At 44.5% G+C, this 26,238-nt stretch overlaps 1 protein-coding gene across 10 annotated transcripts in view; it reads left to right on the plus strand.

Annotated features, from left to right (window-relative positions):
* MAPKAP1 (MAPK associated protein 1) overlaps window positions 1-26,238 on the plus strand; it is a 187,172-nt gene that overhangs the window by 131,086 nt on the left and 29,848 nt on the right. For 7 of the 10 annotated variants that reach the window (XR_014164469.1, XM_081896472.1, XM_081896474.1 and 4 more), the window contains 2 exons: window positions 1,362-1,469; window positions 15,537-15,677. Coding sequence is in view for 9 of the 10 variants with exons in the window: in XM_081896472.1 (XP_081752598.1) it covers window positions 1,362-1,469; window positions 15,537-15,677 (249 nt within the window). In the remaining variant the exon portion in view is untranslated. The remainder of the gene's footprint in view (window positions 1-1,361; window positions 1,470-15,536; window positions 15,678-26,238) is intronic. The other 3 variants (XM_081896475.1, XM_081896477.1, XM_081896473.1) reach the window with 1 other exon arrangement.

The following is a 26,238-nucleotide window of genomic DNA, read 5'->3' on the forward strand; positions in this document are numbered from 1 at the left end:
GAGAAAGCATTGTCTGCTCTTTTTCTCTGCACCTTCCTCCTGCAACCCATTACAGCCACTCCACAAATTCTTAAGAGAAGGAGAAGCGTTTCAGAGCCTTAAAGGAGTCAAAGGTTGAGAATGGTCATCACATGCCTTTGAATTAGAACAGCGTTTACCAAATCTCTGTTACTGTTTTCTGCATTAAAACTGGAGGGGTTGATTTCCAGTGTGTGTTGTAATATTTAATGACTTGCCCTCAAAGCAGATTCTTCCTTCACTGAGTTGAGGGCCTGGTTGTTGCTGATCTGGGTATTCCTGATTAGGAAGAAGCCTGCACAAAGCAGAGACTCATAAAGAGGTGCAGCAGGCAACCTCATCTGATGCTGAACATTTTCTTTATCTAGAAGGACTGAATGATCTGCTTATACTAGATGCATAGAGGTATAAGAGTTTTCTATCTTCAAGTGAAGACTTCCTGGAAGGGAGGGTAGGCCAGATCATGACTCGTGCACAGACGCAGAAGGGAGCCTTTTCCCAGGGCGGGAAGGTATACATTCATATCTCGGTGCAATGTAGCAGAATTAGATGGCAGGGCATCTATGAATGGGCAGATCCATTATGATCACAGGAGTCTTTAATTAATTTTATGTCCCATCACACAAGTTCCCTTATGGTACACCATTTGGAATTTGCCAGATTACTAAATTCAGATCCCTCCTTAAGGCATGGAATTAGTGGGTGGGATTTTTCTTGGGGCGCAAATCTATTTGCTCTACATCTACATTCTTTCAGTACTAAAATGGGAACAATACTGGTCTGCCTTACATGGCAGGGAGGTGCTAAGAAGTATAAATAACTAAATGTGGTCTTCGCTATTTATCTGTTCAGACTCTGTCTCATCTGGAGTCCTTTAATGCTGATGTGATGAACCATCTTCTCCCCCGAGGGTCGCAATCCCTTCTGGAAAACCTTCTGAGAGCTGCATGCCAGTGGTGGGCAGGGCCAGAGGCAGAAGTGGGCAGAGCAATCAGGATAAATTTTTATCTTTGTTCAGCAGGCTAATTTCTAAACATCCCTCTCTCTATTTCATCCATGGAAGCAAGAGGTTTCAGCAGAGTTCAAGGACATATTCTGGACAAGGAAAAATACTGTGTGAGCCAGAGCCAATGAGGTTGTGTGGCTAAGGGAGTGTTGGCATGTGGCTCGGGGAGAGTTATGAGGGTCAGATAGAGAGTCCTAGAGGGCCACAGTTGACTCTTGAGCTTGAGGTTCCCCACCCCTGCTTCAATGTTTTATTTCTCCCCTCCCTCCAAAAAATATACCCTCTTCCCCCCTGCCCAAGCTGAAAGAAATCCTGTAAATGTATTGTCTGTTTTCAGGCCCTCAGTACCGGCTGGAGAAGCAGAACGAGCCCAACGTCCCTGTTGACTTAGACTGTACCTTGGAGAGCCAGAGCACTTTGGAATTCTGCCTCGTCCGCGAGAATAGTACGTTGTTGGCCCTTTCCCTCCCTCTCTTGCGCTCTCGTAAAAGCTGCTTAAGGTCACATTGTTTATGTCCTCTAGATCCCCCAGGCTGGGCAAGCAAAGTTGGAAGAAGATCTGGCTATTTCTTTATTTTCTTCCTTCCTCTTCCCAACCACCCCCAAAGCCATCTTCCCTCCCTGCCAGAAAGACTTCTCTTTCCAAAACTACAGTGATTGATTTCCATACCTTTTCGGTTAAATAGTCTGCACCCTATCACTTCATGATTAATCTGTTTTCTGCTAACCTCTGTGCTTGTGAAGTTACGAGCCTGTTATGAACCTCTCCCTTTCCCTCTCCCTCTCTCTCCTGCCCCAGTCACCGATCTACCCTTCTGCTCCAAGAAACCTGAGCAAGGATGGCCTGGCTTGTTACAGAGGTTGACCCCTTCTTCTCAGGCTTTTACCAGCATTCCTTCTACTTTTTATTTGTTTAAAAGCATTTCTAAACCACATAATCTTTAATCTCTTAAGCCAGCCCGCCAGATCCATTGCTTGTTGACCAATCAGGTCATTCTTACATACTGGGGTGGGGAACCATTTTAGCTGCATGGGCTGGATCCTTATCAAGATCAACCTCGCAGGCCAAATCTGAAAGGTGGGTGGGTGAACTAGCATTCTCAATAGTGGTTTAACTTTCAGTCCCTCTTCCCAAGAGACTCTGGGAATTGTAGCTCCAGGAGGGGACTAAGGGTCTCCTAACAACTCTCAGCAGCCTTAACAAACTACAGCTCCCGGGATGCTTTTGGGGAAGCCATAACTGTTTAAAGTAGCATAAGCTTGTCTACACAAAAATGTTTTAAGCAGGCCCCAAAAAGAGTTTGGTGAAAGAGCCTGTCTGATGTCAGTAGACAATCATGGGCTGAGTGAAGTCCACTCCCTTGACTCAGAGATCACGAGACTTCTGAAGCTCTTTTGTAAGTGTCTCTGATAACTTCTTGAAGCTATAAAGCATAATGTAAGTATTCTAAATAAATAAGCACACAAGTAAAGAAACAGCCCAAGCCAACTAACTTATATTTTCTAAGGATTAGATTCCAGTGAACTTCCTTGCTTATCATATCTTTAACTCATCTTTTTTCCTCCAAGGGGCTCCAGGTGGCATTCCTGGTTCACCCCCTCATTTAATCCACACAACAACCTTGTGAGGTAGGTGAGGCTGAGAGGGAGTGACTGGTCCTCAGCATTACCCAGAGAGCTTCATGGCTGAGTGGGAATTTGAACCCTGATTTCCCAGGTCCAAGTCCCAGACTCTAGCCGCTATACCACACTGGCTCTTGTTTAAGAGGGCATTATCTCATAGCTCAATATGTTTAAGTTTGCTGCTTCTTTTCTCTTAACTCAGTATTTAAGGCATATCAAAGTGGAGGGGAAAGAAAATGTGAGGAATTGGACAGCTGTGAATGAGCTCTTCACATCCTTTGGAAGTGGCTGCAATTGCACGATACGTTTCGGTCTAATTTTAGCTTCTGTAATTAAAGTTAGTTGTTTATTCTGATAAAGGAGTTTCAGTACGAGAGTTATTTCAGATGATCCACTCACGGTACGTATGTAATGTGTGTGTGATATGTATATGTGCAATATATGATTGTGTGTGATATATGTGTGTGAGAGAGGATATCCATCCATTCTCTGCACAGAGCTGAACAGATGCTAGTGAAATGCAAGCCAAAATTCTCTTTTTCAGCCAGTGTATCATTTATATTTCAAAGGGATTAAGTTAAAAAAGAGGGCTTTGCGTTAGCACAAATACACAGCAAGATGTCTCCTTTTCCACAGAGCCCTTGCTGCTGTCAAAAGGATTAACAAAACACTTCCCATATTTGGGACTTTTGAAACATACAGTAAGACTCGTATTTGGAATGCCGTTGCCTATTTTTTCTCTCCCCCCTCTCTCTCTTTCTCTCTCTCTCTTTTACGAGGTCCCCCAACTATTCACGCTTAATTTACTTTTATACCTCCCACCCAGCTTCTGGAAAGTTCCTGGTTCTCATTTCATCGTTAGATAGTAATTAGTATTCAAGGGAAATTGGTCTTAATATATTAAAATTGGTTAAGTGCCTTTAGACCTGTACCAAAGCCAATGTCTTATTGGAAAATGTAATTGGGGACGCTGTGTATGTAATTAATTGAATTACAATTAAGAACTTTCATTAAGCAATATACTAGTACATTGAAGTAATAAGGGAATGTGGGTCTTTTTGTGGGGGTGCTGCATGGTTAACCTTGTGTTGTTATTTTCTTGGAGTAACACGAGATTCGTTCGGTCTCTGATGCAGGGGGGGGGGCTTACCAGCTTTGGTTGGGCTCTAGCTCCCATTAGCCCCCACCAGCTTGGCCAGCAGTTGGGGACGATGGAAGTTGCAGTGCAGTAACATCTAGGGGTCATGGTATGGGCTGCCCTTGATTTGATATTTGAAGCAGCAAGGCTAAAGATTACGTCTTCTGTATTGTTGATATTAACGTTTTGCCATTTTCTTGCACTGCTCCCAAGGCAGGATCATAGGAAGCTGCCTGGCACTGGGTCAGATCATTGGGTCCATTCTAAGTCAATATTGTCTGCACTGATTGGATGTGCTTTAGGCAGGAGACATTCACAGTCCTTCCTGGAGATGTGTCCTGAGCACACCCAGCCAAGGCGGGCAAGCAGCCAGTAGTTTAATTCTTTATTGACAAAATCATGTGCTTCCAGAAGTTCCTAAGGTGCACTGGATACACATGCTCCTAGTGACTACATAGCTGGCATTAAGTTTCCCAACTGAGCAGCTGAAGCAACAGTGGGACCACCATGCCCCTCTCTCCCACTAGCTTAAGTACCCTCATCCGAAGAAGCAGAGTGCATGCAACCTGAGACTTCTTCTGCGCTTCCCTCTTGAAGCCCCTCCTGGTTCTAGGAGACAGCAGGGAAGAGGGCAGTGGAGACTTGACCAGCCCGCCCCTCACCTGAAAAGCCTATTCCTGCACCCCCACCTCCATCCCTTGACTGCTTGGACCCTGACCTTTCCTTTAGCCCAGGCTCCTGACTCATGGGTGGCACCAAACCCCATAACTGCTGCCCCTCTCTCCTGAGTTAGCCTCCGTCCCCCTGCCTTTGCCACACACTCATCAGAGCCTTGTTGAGATGCTGCCAGAGATTGAACCTGGGACCTTCTGCATGCAAGGCAGATGCTCTGGCACTGAGCTACAGCCCTTCCCTTAGGACACGCCTTAGACAGACTCAGGTGGTTGGTCCCTCTAGCCCAATGTTGTCCACATTTATTTGCAGTGGCTCATTAGGGTTTCATACAAGAGGTTGTCTCCAAGTTTTACTCAGGGTAAACCCACTGAAAGTAATGAACCTAAGTTTAGTCGTGCATGGTATTTTCATTGGGTCTACTCTGAGAAGGACTGGCATTGGATACCATCCAGGGGATTGAATCTGTGACCTGGAGAGTTGCTGCCAGTCAGTGTAGGTAGTACTGAGCCAGATAGACCAATGGTCTGACAGTATAAGGCAGTTCCTAATAAGCCTGGAACTGCAACCTGTTTGAGAAGAAGCCATGCCCCCTAAAAGTAGAGGACTCGTGTGTTGGTTTCTTGGGGGATGGGGAGCCACTCTGCCAATCTGTGTGGAGGGAGGGGCCAAGGAGAAGCCATGCCCCTAAAAGATAAAAGGGAGTCTGTCAGTCTTGGGTAGAGGGGAGCAGGCAGGAAGCAGAACTCTTCTATAAAATGGGACTGGTCTTAGTCCCAGGCTCCGATCTAGTGGAAGAATTCATCCCGGAAGCCTGATCCGGGGATCTTGGTGCTGGCAGCTAGACTTGATTTAAGGCTGTTTCCTGTGTTTATATTGTCAGCCCATATCTCATAGATGGCTCACTATTTCATTTCTTCTTCTTTGTCAGTGGTTTTCCTAATAATTTCTGTTCTTTCCCTGCTGTAAAGGAAAAGCAAACTAAAAAAAGTTTTAACACAATACCTTGCTCTGCTTCTGCAAAAGGTCCTGTCAAGGGTGCATTTGAGAAAGGTGCTATTTCTCAGAATCATGGCAGTAGCTGTGACTTCAAACAATAAAATGGGTCCATGTTCTTAAGAATGCACATGAAATAATTTCAACATTTTTGTTTTATTTAGTCTTTGTGGCTCAGTCTTGGAGCACAATGCTACTTTTACTCAAAAGCAAGCCCCACTGTGGTCAGTGGGGCTTGCTCCCTAGTAATGGTGCATAGGGTAGGATCCAAAGACTTGAGACCAGCCGTTCCCCATCCTGGTGCCTCCAGACAATGTTGGGACTACAACTGCCATCAGCCCCTAGGCAGCATGGCCAATGGCCAGGGTTGATGGGAGTTGTAGTCCCAAGCTCTGGAAGGTGCCTGCTTGCAGAATGCTGGTCTCCCTCCCCACTTCCACTGAAATTGCACCACCACCCCAGGGGCGTGGGGGGGTGTGTTTCTGGCATTTTGTTGTTTTTTCCCTTCCAGATCCTCGCATAGCTATTCCTGACATGCCAGCTGCTGTTGCCAACACTGCCACTCAGCTGTTACTTAGAGCTTCACATATTCTCCAACAACTCCAACTTCCTGCTAATTCTGTTTCTCCTGCGTGGGTGCTGTTTCATGGGCCTTAACCCTTTTGACTCAGCTGCTTGAACATGGCATTTGTGAAGCTTACTATCTATCGTAAGGGGCAAACAGATACACCCCAGCACCCTGAGTCACATGGGGCACATGCGCCACTGCCTCTCTGTGCAGCCAAGAGTCAGATTTCTGCCTCCCTAATTCAAGCATTTGCATATATATATATCTCATTGATTTTGTACCCTTGATTTGTTCATTTATATATCACATTGTTGTTGCACCATTTCTTCCAATGAAGTCAGTGGCAGTGTTGCCTGTGAGGTTTGTTCTTACAGCTTTCCAAAGATATGGGTTCTAGATAATTATCAAGGGAGTTAATAAGTGAGCATGTTTACTTGTATTACTGATTCACAGTGCGGGTGCCTTAGAGCAGGAGTGAGGAAATCATTTTCAGCCTGAGGGCCACATTCCTTCTGTGCAGCCTTCCAGGGGCCACACGCCGGTGTTGGTTGGAGCCAAAGTGTGCGGGGCAACAAATGTTAATGTTACATTTGTATAGGAGGCTAGTTTCGTACATACACACCTCTATCTTACTCACAGACAATCAAAAGGCATTATCAGAGTTCAAGGACATATTCTAGCCAGGAACAAAAACACACAAGGAGGGTGAGAAGCAAGACCAATAGAGAGGCCTAGAACAGCCCCTCTTAGAGGTCCAGAGAGGTCTTATTTGATCATATAATCAGCTGGTCTGAGAGGACATTGCTGTCTAATCTTGTGCCATCAGAACAAGTATATTTTTATTCATATTTATTAATGCTTTTAAACAGTTCAGTATAATAAAATCTGCAGTATAATAAAATAAGATCAAGACTTTTACCTAACTACAAATCTTAATTGCTTAAATTTGCAGCTCTAAGTGAGAGAGTCTGCCATATTTAGGCACAACACACATAAAAACAAGTTGTGAAGTTTATCAGATGTCAAAAAATCAGCAAGTGTCTTAAGTTTGAGGATCTCCTTTGAGCTCAAATTCTTTTGAGTAAATTTAGAAGGCCAGATTCAGCCACCTCTGAGCCTGAGGTTGCCCCCCCACCCCACCTTAGAGGCCTCCCTTTATCCAGTGTTTATCAAGGCTGAGAAATGTAATCAAGACATTGGTGAGATGAGGAGTGAACAGCCTCCAGCCCTTGCCATACCTTCAAAAAGCCTCTGTGAGCAGTCACTTGAGACCCCTTGCAAAAACAGCCTCTTCCTTCCACAACAACCAGAGTAAAGGGAGGTTGATTAGGGAGGCATACCCCAACTTTGTTCTTGCCAACTGCTGGCTTTGAACAGTCAGCATGTGTTGCCCAAGCATTTACCCCAAGGGAATGAGACCCTCAACAGAAAAAAAAGTTGCCACCCTATGTTAGATTAATCAATTAAATGTTTCTATTAAAAAGTGCTGCTGCTGAATCTGCAAATTTTATTAAATTGTTGCAGAGAATGAAATCAATTCATCATAGTAAACAATAAAACTGTTTTAATCAATTAATCAAATGAACTTCTGATTCAAAATCAATGCTTTTATTCAGCAGAGATTATTAGCTTACAGTTTTTGATAGATTAAAAAGCTAATAAACCAGTAGATCATATTCATTCATCCCTTATAAAAAGGTTAGGCTTTCAAACGCCATCTTGAAAGAGGCATTCTTTCTTGCTTATGAGAGAGAAAAGGGAATATCTCTACAAAACCTGAGGCAGGGTTTCAACCTGCCATTTCCCAAGTCCAAGCCCTAACCCTAGCTCACCATAGCTCTTACCCCAGGGTTCATGTTTCTAGTTACACAACTGAGCATTTGAAAGAGGCTCTCGATGACTTTTATTTTTAGACTTAATTTATGTATCCCTTCCTGTGATGCTTCTCAAAACGATTTCACAATGCCGTTATATGTAAAAGAATTACATATATAGAAACCATTACATTCACTGGTGATGCTGGCCTTACTCTGCCTCCTCGGAGGGAGCAGTGCTTCTGAAAACCAGATGCTAGAAACCACAGGAGGGGAGAGTTGCTCTTGTGCTTGTGGATTTTCCACCTTGGTTGGCTACTGTGAGAACAAGATGCTGGACTAAATGTTCTTATACAGGCATCCCCCCATGTACACACGTGTGTGGCTGTGTATCTGTGTGGTGACAGGAAATAAATAAGTAGAACCATACCGGGAAACAACGGGAGAGAGCTGGAGATCTGAAGATGACAGACTGAAGTAGAGCTCATCCGGAGACCCTCCTGTGCCAAGCCAGGCTCCCCAAAGACAGGGCCGGCCAGACAACTACCAGTACAGTGGTACCTCGGGTTACAGATGCTTCAGGTTACAGACTCCACTAACCCAGAAATAGTACCTCAGATTAAGAACTTTGCTTCAGGATGAGAACGGAAATTGCATGGCGGCAGCGGGAGGCCCCATTAGCTGAAGTGGTATCTCAGGTTAAGAACAGTTTCAGGTTAAGAACGGACCTCCAGAACGAATTAAGTTCTTAACCCAAGGTACCACTGTAAAGAGAAGAAAGGAAGAAGAGGGAGGGAATGGGGCGAGAGGCACAGGGGCAACGGAAAGGGGACACCCGCTGCTTCACCACCATTGGGATTCTGCTGTTGTTCCTGCTGGCTTCCCTCCACCAGCCTCACTGAGCAAGTGGAGGCTCCCTGCCACCTCCCCCCCCCCCAAACGTGGCCATACCTGAGAGACTGACCTTCTCAGGAGGAGGAGAGAAAGGTGGTGAAAGTGAAGGCATCTGCTTGCATGGAAAGTGAGCAAGGGCTCCTAGGGGGGAAATGGCAGCACCCAGGAAGGAAACCTGACCCAACCCTGCTTCCCATGCAATTTCCCCCTAAAGACCTCAAGCCCCGCAGGTCTCCTGGAGCCAGGTTTGTTCGTTCCCTCGATTTATAAAGGAAAATCTTTTATCCCTTTCCTTCCCTTTTTATTTTAAAGATGCTTTTTAGAGGACTGCAAGAAGATCAAACCTATCCATTCTTAAGGAAATCAGCCCTGAGTGCTCACTGGAAGGACAGATCGTGAAGCTGAGGCTCCAATACTTTGACCACCTCATGAGAAGAGAAGACTCCCCGGAAAAGACCCTGATGTTGGGAAAGATGGAGGGCACAAGGAGAAGGGAACGACAGAGGACGAGATGGTTGGACAGTGTTCTCGAAGCTACCAGCATGAGTTTGACCAAACTGCGGGAGGCGGTGGAAGACAGGAGTGCCTGGCGTGCTCTGGTCCATGGGGTCACGAAGAGTTGGACAAGACTAAATGACTAAACAACAACAACAACACTTTACATGATTTCACTTATGCATGCGGGGGCCCAGAACGTAGCCCCGCATAAGTGGGAGGATGCCTGTATATAAAACCAATTTTAAACAGTTTGAGATTCTGATCGGAATAAAAAACTCCTGCTCAGAAGGCTTGTTGAAAGAGGAAAGTTGAATCTGGAGCATGCATCATTACTTTTTGTTCAGCTGTGTTCTTGGTTATATGCTATGATAATAGTCCATAGCGTGGTCACATTAACCTGGGAATCTGTAGTAGAAAAACACTGTCATGACTCCGGAGAGTCATTACCATCCACCTACCTGCGTAGGACTGGTGTGGTTACTGTGGCATGCAGTGTTGCATTTGCTGAGAGATCCCATTTGTTGTGAGGCACAAAGGAAGTCAAACAAGCCTGGTTTACTTTTTACAGTTTCAGAAGTCCTGTTGGATTTTGCGTGGCACAGCATTGGGGTGTGAAATTGCAATGACGGGGCCATCTGCCTTAATCCTTGTATCCCAATTGAACCTTTCCCTCCCTGCGTTTTATTTAGAGTGATTATGCAGCTTTTCAGAGCATGTTTTATCTGGTTTACCCCACCCCACCCCACCAGTTCTCTATTAAATGGACTCTGTTATTATGAAGACTAAAGGACATAGTCTGGAGGTCTCACCTTTTTAAAAAAGGAAAAAAAGAAAGCTTGTGTTCTCATCCTTGCCATTTAAAATTGCCTGCTGAAATGGCATACGCGTAAATTACACCCAGAGCCAGGGAGAGCCTGCCCAAGCTTGGGACCAGTTCATCATTTGGTTCCCCCTCATGGGGAAGGGAGTTCCACAGTTTGCTTGGCTGGCCAGAGAAGCACCTTTCCACCAGTCACTGCTTGGCCACATGGATTATATAGTTGTGAGAGTATCTTCTGCAGATCAGTCTCTCTGTAGGGACAGCTTTGGGGCCACTACTGCTTGGGGAGCTGGTGTGGTAGTGGAGCATGCCTGTCGTGAACAAGCTAGTCAATGTTGACTCAACAGCTGAAACAAACAGTACAAGGCAGCACCCATTTGCATGGCCAGTGTTGTGTTAACGTTGTTGTTTAATCAGAGGGGAAGTTTACAGCATCTAATGGGAGTTGTAGTCCAAATCAAACCAAAGCTCTGCTAGCAGCAGACCAGATCACCCTCCATTTCACCAAGCTGTCGAATGGACTTTGGGTAGTTATGTGGTGTCTTTTTGACTACCCTGACCTTTATTACATGAAGTTTGTACCTGTTCTCAGGTATGTTGTTCAGTATTGTGTGCAGACCAGCAAATACCTGGACATGCTGAGAACTGAACTGGATTCCAGCCTCTGCACGACTCAGGGGCTGGGCAAAAATAGCCTCAACAGCTCTTCATCAGCTCCCTCCCAAGGGGATATCATGATTGGTTTCTGCTGCTCCTCGTCCTTGAACCGACTTCCCTTTCTTGTGGATTCCTTGTCTGTGCCACAGGGAGCTTAGGGGTGAGCCGTGCACACCCCCTACTCAGCCCTTGCGCTTGCCTGTTTCTCTTCCTCCCATTGGCCCAGTAAGCCCCAGCTTCCTTTGTTACACCAATCCTACACCTTTTCCTCTGCACACACACTCATTTGCATCCTTGGGAAGCGGCAGGATCCAGTGCCACAGTGCCTGCCCTGGCCCCATCCCATAATTTGTTTTGTGGCCCAACTCTCAGAGCAGCACCAGTGACTGGATCCGGACAGCCTTTTAACTTACCCCAACCTGTCATCTCTCTGGTAGAGCATTGTAGAGGAGCTAAAAGGGTGGTCAGGTCCAAGCACCCATCACTGCTTTAAGCAGTTACAGATAGGTAGCCGTGTTGGTCTGCCATAGTCAAAACAAAAAAAATTCCTTCCAGTAGCACCTTAAAGACCAACTAAGTCAGTTCTTGGTATGAGCTTTCGTGTGCATGCACACTTCTTCAGATACACTGAAACAGAAGTTTCCAGACCCTTCTATATAGTGAGAAGGTGGGGAGGGGTATTACTCAGAAGGGTGGTGGGAATGGGTGATTGGCAGATAGCTGTGATGAGCCTGTTGACGACTCTTAACGACTGCAATAGGTCTTACAGGAAAAAGCAAGGGGTGAAAAGGTGAAAAATGGCTTTGTCATGTATAATGAGATAAGAATCCAAGGTCTTTGTTCAGACCAGGTTTCTCCATGGTTTTAAGTTTGGTGATAAGTTGCAATTCAGCAGCTTCTCTTTCCAGTCTATTTCTGAAATTCCTTTGTAGTAAAACAGCTACTTTGAGATCTTGTATAGAATGTCCTGGGAGATTGAAGTGTTCTCCTACTGGTTTCTCTGTCTTGTGATTCCTGATGTCTGATTTATGTCCGTTTATTCTTTGGCGTAAGGTCTGGCCTGTTTGTCCAATATAGAGAGCTGAAGGACACAGTGTCCTTCAGCTCTCTATATTGGACAAACACAGTGTCCTTCAGCTCTCTATATTGGACCTATTGCAGTCGTTAAGAGTCGTCAACAGGCTCATCACAGCTATCTGCCAATCACCCATTCCCACCACCCTTCTGAGTAATACCCCTCCCCACCTTCTCACTATATAGAAGGGTCTGGAAACTTCTGTTTCAGTGTATCTGAAGAAGTGTGCATGCACACGAAAGCTCATACCAATAACTGACTTAGTTGGTCTTTAAGGTGCTACTGGAAGGAAAAATTTTGTTTTGCTTTAAGCAGTGTCAGCCTGACCAGGTAAGGCTATCAGGTCTCACTGACAAAGAAAGCCCCCCCCCCCAACCTAGAACTGGCCCTCTTGTTGACCAGGTTGTGCTTCTCAGTCTTAATGTGATATGTCGTTTGTTCCCAGATCACTTCTCACGGGAATGGATAGCTTCCCAGCTCCCACTAGGTGACACACTATAGACACAGCCATACCATATATTTAAAGCACTATGGTACAAATTTAAGCAGCTATGGCTTCCCCCAAATAATTCTGTGTTCTGTGGTTTGTTCCCAGGTACAACTCCCAGAGTGATTAAACAATACTCTTCCCAGGGGTCTCTGCCAATTGTAGCTCTTTGAGGGGAACAGGGGTCTCCTAACAACTGCCAGCACCTTTAACAAGCTCCCAGAATCTGGGGGGGGGGGACAGATGGCGACTGTTTAAACTGGTATCAAAGTGCTTTAAATGTACCACATGAATGTGACCTCTGAGAACCCAGTATCAGCCTATCACAAAACGCTTCAGGGCAACCAGGCTGCCCCTTCCCACCTTCAGAGCAGCTCGGTGGTTTGGGATATCAGTTTGCCCACCCGGGGATTAGAAGGTCAGAGCTCTGGAAGCATTATTACCACACTGAGCCCTTTCCAGCAATGTAAAAGTCTTGCGTAGAATTAATGTACAGAAATTGGCAAGCCATGTTCCCATTTTTACTGCCACCTTTCAGGCCTCTCTGCTAAAATCCCATCTTCTCATTTATTAAAAAAATTTCTTTCATTCATATATATATATATATATATATATATATATATATATATGTTTTCATTAATCTCTCATGACAAAATTTAGGGCTGCGAAACTGGCAGTTGTTTCGGCTTTTAGGACTACATTAGCTAGCGTATTAAACAAAATGTGTCACTCTCGCAGTATCTTCTGCAAGAAGCTAAATCAATTTCCTCAGCCGTTTCCATGCACCACTTTATCTAAAAGCATCTGAATTATCATTTACAGCTAAGATGCTTTATTAGCAGCTGGCTTGAAAATTGCTCTATGGGAGAGAAAAAATTGTGTGTCACTTTATAGTAATTTTTAAATTGGTGTTAATCCAACATAGTAAAGTATTTTTTATATAAGGGTTGGGGGGGGGGACCCAAAAACCTTTTTTCATAATTGTCATTTTGGCTTAATGAGATGTTATCTTTTTCTTCTTTATTTTTGCAAGCCAGCTCTGCCATGGCAGAGAGAATGCTATGTGAAGTAAATAATATTTGAGGTTTCCATCATAGAACTGTAACATACTGGACTTAACATAATACCTTCTCTTAACTGAAGGCTCAAGTTGGGCAACTTCAGCCAAAAGGCAGGGAGGGTGTGTGTGTGTGGGGAGAGAGAGAGAGAGAGAGAGAGAGAGAGAGAGAGAGAGAGAGAGAGGGAGAACAGTGATATCTGATGACTTTTGTGGAGAGTTTAAAAGCACACAAAAATAGCTATACCAAGTATCAACAGTGGGGTACTCATGGACCCACACAGCCCCCGCAAAAAACCTTCTCCAGTCCCCATAGCATCTCCTCCCCCCCACTTCCCCCATTGAAATAAGGCCTAAAAGAAGCATTGTATTGTAGCCAATAAAACAGGATGTGTGTTGAGTTAATAGTACAGTGGACACTCGGGTTGCAGACGTGATACATGCGGGAGGCACGTTCGCAACCTGCAGCATTCGCAACCCGCAGCACCGTGTCTGAGCACGTGCGGGATTCGGCGCTTCTGTGCATACGCAAAGCGCAATTTATCACTTCTGCACATGTGCGAGCACCAAAACCCGGAAGTAACCCGTTCCGGTACTTCCGGGTTCAGCACGGTGCGCAATCTGAAAACACGCAACCTGAAGCGTCTGTAACCCGAGGTATGACTGTATGTATGTTGGTTTGTCGTCCACAACAGTTTCTTTGGTTTGCCAAAGAACCCACAAGTCCCACAAAGGTTGTGATCTCTGTGATGGTTTAGAGGAGAACCCTGCAACATTCCCTGGCCATATCCACACTATACATTTAAGGCACTATGATACTACTTTACACAGTTATGGCTTCCGCCAAAGCAACTTGGGAGCTGGAGTTTGTTAAGGGTTCTGAGAGCCGTTATTTCCCTTATTCCCCTTCCAGAGCTACAGTTCTCAGACTGGTTAAACCATCAGTACCTGAGACCCTACCTGCCCGCAGACTGTCTCGCCAGAGTGGTGCATGCTCTAGTTATCTCCTGCTTGTAGTGCTGAAATGTGCTCTATGTGGGGCTACCTTTGAAGGTGACTCGGAAACTGCAATTGATCCAGAATGCGGCAGCTAGACTGGTGACTCGGAGTGGCTGCCGAGACCATATACCGGTAACACTGAAAGACCTACATTGGCTCCCAGTACGTTTCCGAGCACAATTCAAAGTGTTGGTGCTGACCTTGAAAGCCTTAAACGGCCTCTGTCCTGTATACGTGAAGGAGTGTCTCCACCCCCATCGTTCTGCCCGGACACTGAGGTCCAGCGCCGAGGGCCTTCTGGCGGTTCCCTCACTGCAAGAAGTGAGGTTACAGGGAACCAGGCAGAGGGCTTCTTGGTAGTGGCACCTGCCCTGTGGAACGCCCTCCCAGCCGATGTCAAGGCGATAAACAACTATTTCACTTTTAAAAGACAATTGAAGGCAGCCCTGTTCAGGGAAGTTTTTAATGTCTGATGCTGTATTGTTTTTAATATTCGGTTGGAAGCCGCCCAGAGTGGCTGGGGAAACACAGCCAGATGGGCGGAGTATAAATTATTATTATTATTATTATTCCCGGAGAACCCTGGACACTAGCTCTAAGAAGGAAATAGGGATCTGCTAACGACTCTCTGCATCTCTCGAAGAGGATCCAAAGGTTATTGGTCTCTCAGCTGAGTTGATGGGAAAGCCTTGCAGTCCCTTTCCTTCAGAAAGAGAGGAGAGATATAAATTAAATTATTTGTCATCGTCCTAATCTCACTATCTACTTTTGTCTGATGAAGCTGGTTTATTAGCAGGGCCAGTGGGGAGAAGCCTTGGAGCCCCCATCTGCCTTTCCTGTAACCAAATACAACAGACAAGATATTTGTGCTTATTTATTTATAAGCATATTTATAAACCACTAAGTCACAAAAATGTCAAGGCAATGTACAATAAAAGAAAAAAGAAAAATAATAATAATGAAGTACAGAACAAATGGCTAACACTGACTCAATAAGTTTGATTGACTAGCATAACTTTTCATTCATCCTAGTACGGAACCTGCATTTTTTAAAATTCTGGTTTTGACCCAAAAGTGCATTTATTTGCTCATCTGCTTTGCAGTTCTGTCAGTGACTTTTGCACGGAATCCTTTTACCTTGCAGTGGTATGTCAACAGAACAGGCCCTCTTATGTTTTTGACCTTTCTTTCTTTTCTTTTTTCTTTTGGTGTAGGTTCGAGAGGCGAAGAGATCGCCGAAGAGGACCCACAGATCGACATTGCAACCGTCCAGGATATGTTAAGCAGCCACCATTACAAGTCTTTCAAAGTCAGCATGATCCACAGGCTTCGGTTCACCACAGACGTTCAGTTAGGTAAATTGGTTTGCACCACTCAATGCTAACGAAAAACAACAATCCCATACATGTGACCATTTACCTACCATCTTTCATTCCTAGTTTTTTCTTCACTGACATTTACAATATACCTGTCGGGGACTGGGAGGAGGAATGGTGGAGACCGCCTCCTCCTCCCCATTCTGACCCTTCCAGGGAGGAGGAAGAGGAAGACGGTATATATTAACAACAGTGGGTTGTGGGAGATCACAGCTCAGAGGCAGATGAGGGGAAAAGTTGGGAAATAATGGAAGAGGAGGAGGAGGAGGAAGCAGGGCAACAGCTGACAAACATGGTGTCTTTAGAAAGCATTACAGACCCTCCATCTCCCAGAACCCAGTGAGCCTTGAAAGTAGGAGAGCAAAGAGCTCCAAGACAGAGGGCCTGTAGCAGCACCCATAGGAGAGACGATGAGATTGACGAATGAGGAAGTGGGAGAGACGGGGTGGATATTCACCTAGGACAATGCCATTATCCAAGAGGCTGGGTTCTGTGGCCTGTCTCTGTAAATATTGAATTAAAAAGGACGGTAACAAACCTTCCCTTGACCTTATACTTTCCTGGGCAACCAGCCGGGAGCTGCTGACAGCATCCTGACAATACCTGCTATTGTGTAATCCAGGGATAGCTAATATGGTGCCATCCAAATGTTAGACTACAGCTCTCATCAGCCGCAGCCAACATGACTGCTGGTGAGGAATGATGGGAGTTGTAGTCTAAGAACACCTACGAACGTAAGAAGAGCCTACTGGATCAGGCCAGTGGTCCATCTAGTCTAGCATCCTGTTTTCACAGTGGCCAGCCAGATACCCATGAGAAAGCTGCAAGCAGGATTCAAGCACAAGAGCACTCTCCCCTCCAGCAGTTTCCAGCAGCTAATATTGAGATGCATTATTGCCTCCAACAGTTGATGCAGAGCATAGCCATCATGACTCATAGCCATTGATAGTCCTCTCCTCCATGAATTTTTCCAGTGCTCTTTTAAAGCCATTCAGATTGGTGACCATCACTGCCTCCTGTGAGAGTGAGTTCCCATAGTTTCGCTATGTGCTGTGTGAAGTACTTTTATCTGTCCTGAATCTTCCAGCATTCAGCTTCACAAGATGTCCACTGGAGGGCACCACGTTGGCAACCCCTGGTGTAGTCCCTACACCCAAATGGTACTAGGATGGTATTCCCTTCTCTCATTTCCCTTCCATGCTTAACTCTGACCTCAGATGGGGGAGAGGGGTGGAATGGGAGGGTGCAAAGGAAAAGGCTGGACTGAATTTTCAGGAGTCCTGGTTCTCTGGGTGAAATTTTGTGTTGAAAAACGCAATGGGGAAAACACAAGCAGTCTGATTGTAATTTCAATCCAAATAATTTGCATCAAGTTAGATTGCAGAATTTCTCAGTGCGGAATTTTGAGTTATTTGAGCTGCTTCTTTTTAAGCCCAGTGTGCACCCAGCCCTGATGAGAGCTTAACCATTGGCCTTTTGCAGCCTTCAGGTCTCAAGCACATGTGTGTTTTTGTGTACAAGAGCCAGGCAGTAAGATGTTTTATTTCCCAGAAAGTTACATCCACTCTGAGGCTCTTCCCCCCCCCCCACACATCTTTTCTGCTTTTTGCTTTTGGTGCGCGCGCATGTGTTTATTGCCCTGTCTTGTTAAGGAAGGATTTATATGCTGGTGCTGACTGACCTGTGTTTTCTGCTCTTGAGCAAACTATCTAGGAGTGATAGTTTCCTTCCAGGGAAGTTTGACTCACTTGTATCTGGAAGCTGTCAGAAATAAGAGCTTGAAAAGGTCATGACAGATCACTAAAGATAAATGGTGAACGCAGAGAGGCTGTTACTGGGAAAACAAATGGCTTTTGTGTCTTTTGGAATGAAGGGACAAACTTTGCCTAGAGTCCTGGTGCGACCATCACACGTTTTCTCTCCACCCCCCTACACGCAAATTCGTAAATCCCTTGCATATTTTAAAACCGGTGTGGTGTGGTGGCTAGAGTTTCAGACTAGGACCTGGGACACCAGGGTTCAAACCCTCACTTGGCCATGAAGCTCACTGAGGGTGGCCTTAGGATTGATCACTGCCTCTCAGCCTAACCTACCTCACAGGGTTCCTATCAGGATGAAATGGCAAGTGGGGAAAAGCATTCATGGCACCTTGAGCTCCTGGGAGAAAAAAGGTGGGATGCAAATGCAGTAAATAAGATTTAACCTCATAATTTTAATTCAATCTGGGTTTGTGAAATATATTCAATTGGCGGAGGCTGCCTAGAGATTACTGCTTCCCTGTATACAACCCCTGCATGCGCCGTGAGAGCAGAGAGCTGGCCATCTCCTCTGCACTCTGCCTGCCAATCAGCATAGAAGCAAATGGCCACACTGGATGGAAACGGGTGCGGTTGTTATGCTATGGTTTTTTAGGTTATAGGAATTGGAGGGGGATCTAGGCATGCAACACATACACCATTTGCAGCATAAAGTGGAAACAACAGAAGACAATTTTGTTCCAACAAGTTTTCCTAGGTGGACAAACAGGTCTCTGCCACAGGCATCTTCTCTATCCTGGGTTGCAGCCAATGCCAGTTCTGTCTCATAGTAAACACAATGAAGTTAATGGGCTTGACCTACTCAGGCTCATTAACTTCAGGAGGTTGGATACAACCCCTCAGGTTTGGTTTAAAAACAAAACAAAACCCTGCTTTTATTTTCCATGTTGTTTTTAACTCTCTTTGTTGCATTGCCTTGAGACATATTCGCAGAAGGCAAAAGAGTAGTAGTTGTTGTAACAACAACAACAGGGTGCATTCAACAAACGTTTACCTATCAGTTTTCCAGCCAGCCCAGAGCTTCCTCCAGGATACTATAAACTGCAAGGGGCTAGAAGGTTCTTCAGTTTTCACCATGGGTAGTCTCAGATTGGAATTCCCAAACTGGAGCCCCATATTCCTTCTCAGCTTGCGTGCACCTCTACGTATCTTCCCCCTGTAAGGCAGCTTCCTACACTCTTTTATATATATATATATATAAAAACAAACAAAACCCTAAAAACAATTTTTATTGGTTTTTAAACAAATACAATAACAATAACCAGCATTACATCTAGTAGTGTTTGTTCTGTCCATTGACTTTAGACATTAATTCACACATTCAAACCTATTACTTAAACTAACGTCTCCACTGAGAAGATGGAGTAGGTATAATAAGGACTTGATTTTGGACATTAACATAGTTAAAGAAAGGGGTCCCTGTTTCTTGAAACGTGTCTCTATTCATTATGCCTTTAATTGCCCTCCTGTGTCTGGTGAGACACTCAGACATTGCTGTATCCCAGATATTGCTTCCTGCGTTCTTATTTGAATTGGCCCTTTGTTTATAATCCTGAGGACTAGAATCATACTCCATTTTTACAGGAACAAACATTGCTCAGTGGTAGAGCACCTGCTTTGCATGAACCGTTTACAGCATGAGCCTCTGTTCATGTGCAACTTACCCCAGATCTCATTGGCTCATTCAACTGAACTACAATGATTGTAATATTTGGGGCAGAAAACCTGCTTTGCATGGAGAGGGTCCTCAGTGCAATTTCCGCCAACTCCAGGTAGGGCTGGGAATGTCTCCCACCTGAGATCCTAGAGAGCCTTTGCCAGTGAGGTTAGACAGAACAGAACTAGATGGACCAACCTTCTTATTTGGTATGAGGCTGCTATTTTGTTTGTTGTTTGGTTAGGGCCAGGTGTAAGAAAAATGCTACAGAACTGATCAAACTACACAGGTTTCGGCATAGTGCAAACCCAGCCAAATGCTACAGGCATTGATGAAACAATACAGGGGTGTTCGGCATTGTGGAAATGCCCCCCAAAAGGGTGCGGGGTGGCAATAAATGATGCAGGGGGGAGAGAAAGAGGGGGTGGGAACGGAATTGACAAAGGATGCGTGGTCCTGCAGATCCATGCCTGAGCGAGGAGGTGCGAGCGATGCGATGATAACGGTTATAATAGATGGGGGTATACAGCAACAATTTGCAGATAAAAATAATAGGAAGTTTAAAGTGCATTTTACATGATAAAGGAAAGATGAAATGGGGCGAGAGAGGGGAGTTTGCTACATCCGAGGTGGCTCTGCAGTCTCTGCCTTCATTCGTGTGTGTGTGTGTGTGTGTGTGTGTGTGTGAAGTAGTCTCCGTAGGAAAAGATTGATGCAACCAGAAGTGACCTTGGCTTGGAGCAGGAGTCGGTGATGTATGTATGAGCATCTCTCGGCTAAATGGACCCAGATTTGTAGTGCTAATATACATGGAAACCCAGAACCAGACTCAGGATGGCAATAAATCAACAGCCACTTTGGGTGTCATTTCTGGTTTATATTCCACTATTGTTCTATCACTTTAATTCATGTCACTATCATCTGTTCATCTGGAACAGTTTTATATAATTTTCCAGTGGAGTTACCTGACAAATCCTATCAAATTAACATGGGTGCATTAACAATATTGACTCCACTCTGTGCGAATTCTTGGAGTGGCACTGAATGAAATGTTTTTTTGTGTGTTTTTTTGCTGTTTGCCTTTTATGTTGTTTTTAATAAAGGGAAGAGAAGGCCCACAGGGACTATTTGTATTTGTTTTTTAATCTATTGAAGAAATAGGAGGTATGAGAGGAAAAGTATTGTGGTTTGTTTCCATTATAAAGTAGCTGTGCCTTTTCATTCTGCGCCACAGCTGGGCAAAAAATAGGAAGAAGTTTTTAACGTCAAGCCAACAGCTGCTAGTAATATTTCCACAGGGGAGATATGTAGATTTGTTTATTTGTTTATTTATTTATTGGACAACTGATGCTCAGTCTGCCAAGAGTGAAATGCTCTAATAAGGAAGCTTCTCTCCTGATAGAGAATCCAGCGTCTCCTCTTTCTCCCCCTTATTAGTTCACACACTACTGGCGTCCTTTTGGGCTCTTGACACCGTGCGTAATTGAAATATGGGATCTGGGATGGGAGGGGTGGGTGCTCGGGTGACAAATTGCACCACTTGATTAATTGAAATGCGCAGTGCCTTTGCTGGCGGGGCTGCTCCCAGCTCGGCTGCAGTGGTCAGGTTCCAAATGAGGGTTACGCTACATTTGGCCGCCCGCAGGAGCTAAGGTTAACACAACACGCGTGGAGGTCACCTGTTCCTCCTGCCTCCGGTTTCTCTTTCATGCCAGCTTGTCATGAGCTGGGTAGGTGCAGCAGAGGGAGCGGCTAAAAGGCAATGGTGGCTGCCACCTTGCTCCATCCCTGTAGTGGCGCCCACCTGGTGAGTAGGTTGCAAAACCCATTTGTGGTATAGGGCAGCAGGGTCTATTTGCAGGCAGGCTGAAGGAATGCCCCCTCTCTCCCCAAACCAAGAGCAGAGAAAGTCTGCCTTGGGATGTTTATCTGTCTCCTATTTGTTTATACTCAGAGCAGAGTTACTCAAGTCCATTAATTTCGCTGGGTGTAAACCTGGTGTTGTTCTGGTGACCTCAGCATTTGATAGAGAAAAAAATAAGAATCCTGGCCCCCAAGGCTAAGCCTCTGTGGGCTTTTAAAAAAAAAAATCCTATCCTCATCACTGATGGATACCTGTACACCTGCCAGTCACAGTCCAAGACCAATCCTAGCTTTGGATACAAACCATAGATATTTAGAATCTGCCAATGGACCCTTAAGACACATGGAATCTGCTGGTGCATCTTTTTTGGTACAGGCAAATCCCAATTTATGCTGTGAGTTACATTCCAAGGCACCGCGTGTTTAAGTGAAATCACGTACCGTACTTTTCCGTGTATAAGACTAGGTTTTTTTACTTTAAAATAAGGTTAACAATCTGGGGGGTGTCTTATACATAGTGTATATACCCATTTTCTAAATTTGGGGTCCCCAAAAGTAGGGGGCGTCTTATACATGGGGGCATCTTATACACAGAAAAATATGGTAGATTTGAAACATCACTGACAAAGCCTGCAAGCACCCAGTTCTGCCCTCGCTCTGAACCATCCCTTTTTGTGACTTTTTGGGTCACTTCCAGGTCTAGCGTTTTCCCCCAGTTTAAAATTGCTTATTTGCTTACAGTATTACAAACAGGTCTGGCTGCCTGAATATTCGAATCTGTGGTGTTCATAGCAAGCTTGGGTACTAATTCCTTGTGTTTGGATATGTGAATATTCCCATAACAAGCATTTAAATAGCAGAACCTGCTTGTAAATTCACAGTAGTACAGTTAAAAGGAACCTTTGCCGTACTTAGCAGATAACTTTGCATGCATCAGACAACCAGCCACAACTTTATGAAAACACCAGATCAGTCTGTGACCAAGAAGTTACAGAGTCTACAGTTCCCCAACAAAGGGGGAGGAGCCAAGGAAAAGTGGACTGGTGAGAGGCTCCAAGGGCCCTGGTACACTTCCAACCTTGCCAGGGCAAATTGCTCACTAGGAACTCTCCATGGTGCTGAGACAACAAAGCTCCCTTGTCCTGGGGTGAGCTCCTCTGCAAGGCACCCATAAAGAGTAGATAACATCAGTATTCCTAATGCTGGAAGACTTCAAAGGGCTGAGTGAAGGTGTCTTTTGAAAATCTCTGAAGGAAGTTGTCATACTCAAAGAACAGATTGTCTGGATCCTAAATAGGTACTGCTTTTTTCCCCCATGGGAACTGACTCCAGGAGAGAGTTTGCATATCTAGAATTCATTATTTTAAAAAGGTAAAGGACCCCTGACAGTTAAGTCCGGTCGCGAACGACTCTGGGGTTGCTGCGCTCATCTCACTTTAGTGTCTGAAGGAGCCGACGTTTGTCCGCAGACAGTTTTTCCGGGTCATGTGGCCAGCATGACTAAGTTTACCCTTCCGCCGGAGCGGTACCTATTTATTTACTTGCACTTTGACATGCTTTCAAACTGCTAGGTTGGCAGGAGCTGGGACCAAACAACAGGAGCTCACCCCATCACAGGGATTCGAACCGCCGACCTTCTGATCAGCAAACCCAAGGCTCAGTGGTTTAGACCACAGCACGACCCGCATCCCATTCTTAAGCAGTACTATTTTTCTAGAAAAAGAGGTACCGAAACTCACCACGAATGCCTCAATTGTTCTCTTAAAATGGCAATGGAACCCACCTGAGAGGTGCCAAAACTGAGTTCTGGTGAGTTTCCACTGTTCTTAAGATATTCATCTGAAACAGATGAAAGGACCAACTTGCCATAGAGTGAAAGGACATATGTGTGAAGAGGAGAATTATGATAAACTCACCCCTTTTTAATGGGTTCTTTGGTAATTCCTTCTGTTTCCCAAGTTCAGGAGTGTGTGCTGATCATTAAGTAGTGAACAAACAGCACTTTCAATGAATAATAGGAAGTTCTCTGCATGCTCAGGAAATCACACATTATTCAGTGTTAGGAGGGTGGAACTGTAGGAGAAAAAGAGAGGCAGTAAATTATTATTATCATTATTATCTATTAAATTTGTATGCTGCCTTTCATCTGTATATCATGGAGCAGTTCACAACATAAAAATAAACACAAAATGAGAACACAAAATACATAATAAAACAAAAATAAAGCAATTATGCTGCTCCCACAAACACATTTAAAAGCCCATAGAACGTTTAATCAGAAAAAGGCCTGATTATAGAGAAATGTTTTCACCTGCTACCTAAATATTTGTAACAGACACCAGACAAGCCACCCTGGGAGAGCATTCCACAAACAGGAAGCCACTGCAGAAAAGGCCTGTTCTTGTGTTGCCACCCTCCAGGCCTCTTGCAGAAGAGGCACATGAAGAAGATGATGAACTGGGTCAGTTCATATGGGGAGAGGCTGTCCTTGAGGTATTGCAGTCCTGAGCCGTTAAAGGCTTTATAGGTCAAAACCAGCACTTTGAATTGGGCCCAGAAACTAATTAGCAGCCAGTGCAGTCAGGCCAGGACTGGGGTAATATGCTCAAACCGTCTTGCCCCAGTGCGCAACCTGACCACCCAATTGTGCACCACCTGAAGTTCTAAACTGTCTTCATAGGCAGCCCCACACATTGCAATAACCTAACCTAGAGGTTGGATTCCCCCCCAGGCACCTGAAAACAACTGTGTGTGCCATGTACCCAGTCCCATTGCCATGCCAGGGCTTGCACAGCAGACTTCGGAAAGTCACTGCACAGGTTCCTGTCTTCTTATGGTGAGAGGATGAAATAAGAGCCAGAACAGCACTAGGAAGAGGGAGCTTTGAAGGCCCTGATGCACTAGCTCCCGCAACTCCTATGAGGAAGGGCTGGGACTCAGTGGTAGAACATCTGCTTTGCTTGCAGAAGGCCCAGGTTCAATCCCCATCATCTCCAGGTAGGGCTGGGAAAGACCCCTGCCTGAATTGCCACTGCCAGTCAGTGTAGCCAGTACTGAGCTACATGGACCAGTGGTCTAGTTTATTCTACAACAGCTTCCTATGTTCTTATTTTAATCAGCCCTTTATTTAGAATCATGAGTGCTAGAATCTTACGTTAATTTCTATAAGAAACGCTCTGTGGTAGAGCACCTACTTTCAATGCAGAATGTCCCAGGTTCAATCCCCAGCATTCCAGGTGGGAGGGGGTCTGTGCCTGAAACCCTTGAAAGCCTCTGAGAGTCATTGTAAGCAATAGTGAGTTAGATGGACTAATTGTCTAAGGCAGTTTCCCATTTTCTCCATGTTAAAAGCTCATACAAATGAGCACTGAAATGAAATTAAAATGCTAGCAGTGTTACTGAACTGATTACACAAGATTTGGTGTCAACAAATGTGAATGCTAGCTTACCAATCATGGCCATAAATTTAATGCTGTTGACCAATGGTGAAGGCTTCTGTTATGCACTCCTTCTCAACAGTAAAAAATAAAACTCACTGAGGTCAGCATTTTAGGGTGAATTCCCCCTATCAATGCACACATTTGCATGTAATGCAAACTTTTTTGCAAAACAATTTCCCTTGATATAATGCATTTATATGCACTCCTTCCTGAAGCACATGCTCTTTCGTATATATTATTTGGCCAGCGAACTGCACTGCGAAATTCAGAGAAGTGTAAATTTCAAAGGACTTCTGTCTTTGGGTTTGTGCATTGTTTTGGAAAGTGCAAATTTAGAAAGGTTTGCCAAAGTCTAATTGAACTTAACGGTGCTTGCTTCTTCAGTAGACATGTAAAATACTAGAAGTTGATGGAATGAATGCTTTTCTTTCCAGTGCATTAGTGAACTGTGGAATCGTGTTGAGGGGTTTTGACGTTCACCGTATCCTCCATTTTTAGTTTTGTTTATAGATGCAATGGGGACACGTCCTTGCTTACCAAGGGTTCTCTGTGTGCACGAAGAAGCTATGGATCGGGGCTAGGAAACGGCTGTGTGTTTTCATATGAAGAGCCAGGTTAGGCTCTTGCAGCAAAACACATTAGTTTTGCCTCAAGCCCCTTGATAATTTTGCTATATCTTTTGTGCTGTTTGGGGTTATATTTTCCAGAGATTGTGATTTGGGAGGGGGCAGAAGGAGAGTATTTGTATTTCTTAGACCTCCCTTTCTTCTCCCTTCCTTCCTTTAAAAATGATCTCAGAATAATCTCATATAATTTTTTTAAAAAATCTGAGAGAGAGCTGGGGAAAGAACCTCTCTGCTTTTTCACTCCTCCGCCCCTTTAGACAAAGAAACAGCTTCCCCTGCATGTTGTTTTTAAATACTCTTTATTCCTTTTGCCTATTTCAGCGTGACCTTGACCTATAACTCATGACCTAAAAATGTAATTACTTTTAAGTCTTCCCCGCACAGCTGCCACTATGAAAAAGTATATAGAGAGGTTTGGTCACTCATGTCAGAGGAGAAACCTTGTAATTGTAAGTTAAGCAATGAGATGCTGTCCATTCTTGCTCCGCACAGCAAGGTTGTTGCTTTCGAGGAGAGGAGGGATGGGGAAACCCATAATAGAATCTGTTATAAATTACCGAGCCTCTCCCAGGGTAGATTAACTTCTTAGTTAGCTCCTTTGGCATCTTGGAGGAAGCAGTGGCTGTTAAGATTTGCTTCCTTTTCTTTCTTTCTTTCTTTCTTTCTTTCTTTCTTTCTTTCTTTCTTTCTTTCTTCATTCACCAGTGAAATTCAAAGGGGTGAAAATACAGTGACTGTGTTACTACTCAACATGCCAGACTGGAGACTTTGTTCAGGAGGCAGCATATTTATATTATTATATTATATTATATTATATTATATTATATTATATTATATTATTATATTAATATGTTTTATTATATTGTAGATATATAGTTAAGAGTTTCAGGCTTCCTTCCAAGATGTCCTCCTCTCTCTGGGTGAAGTGCAGAAATAAAAAGTCCAGATCAATAATTCATAACATCGGAACTCCAGTTTCAACAATAGCCAAACTGGCGGGAATGGTAGATTAACCCAACATGTGAAAGCAGATATGCAGCAGAGTGGATAAAGAGCACAACAAAAGCCAACACACAAATAACAGTGCACTTGAACATACATAGGGAAATGGTGGTAGAGCTGCTGCTTTGCATGCAG

This window comes from Podarcis melisellensis, assembly GCF_964234715.1.
Source record: "Podarcis melisellensis genome assembly, chromosome: Z".
NCBI lineage: Eukaryota > Metazoa > Chordata > Lepidosauria > Squamata > Lacertidae > Podarcis > Podarcis melisellensis.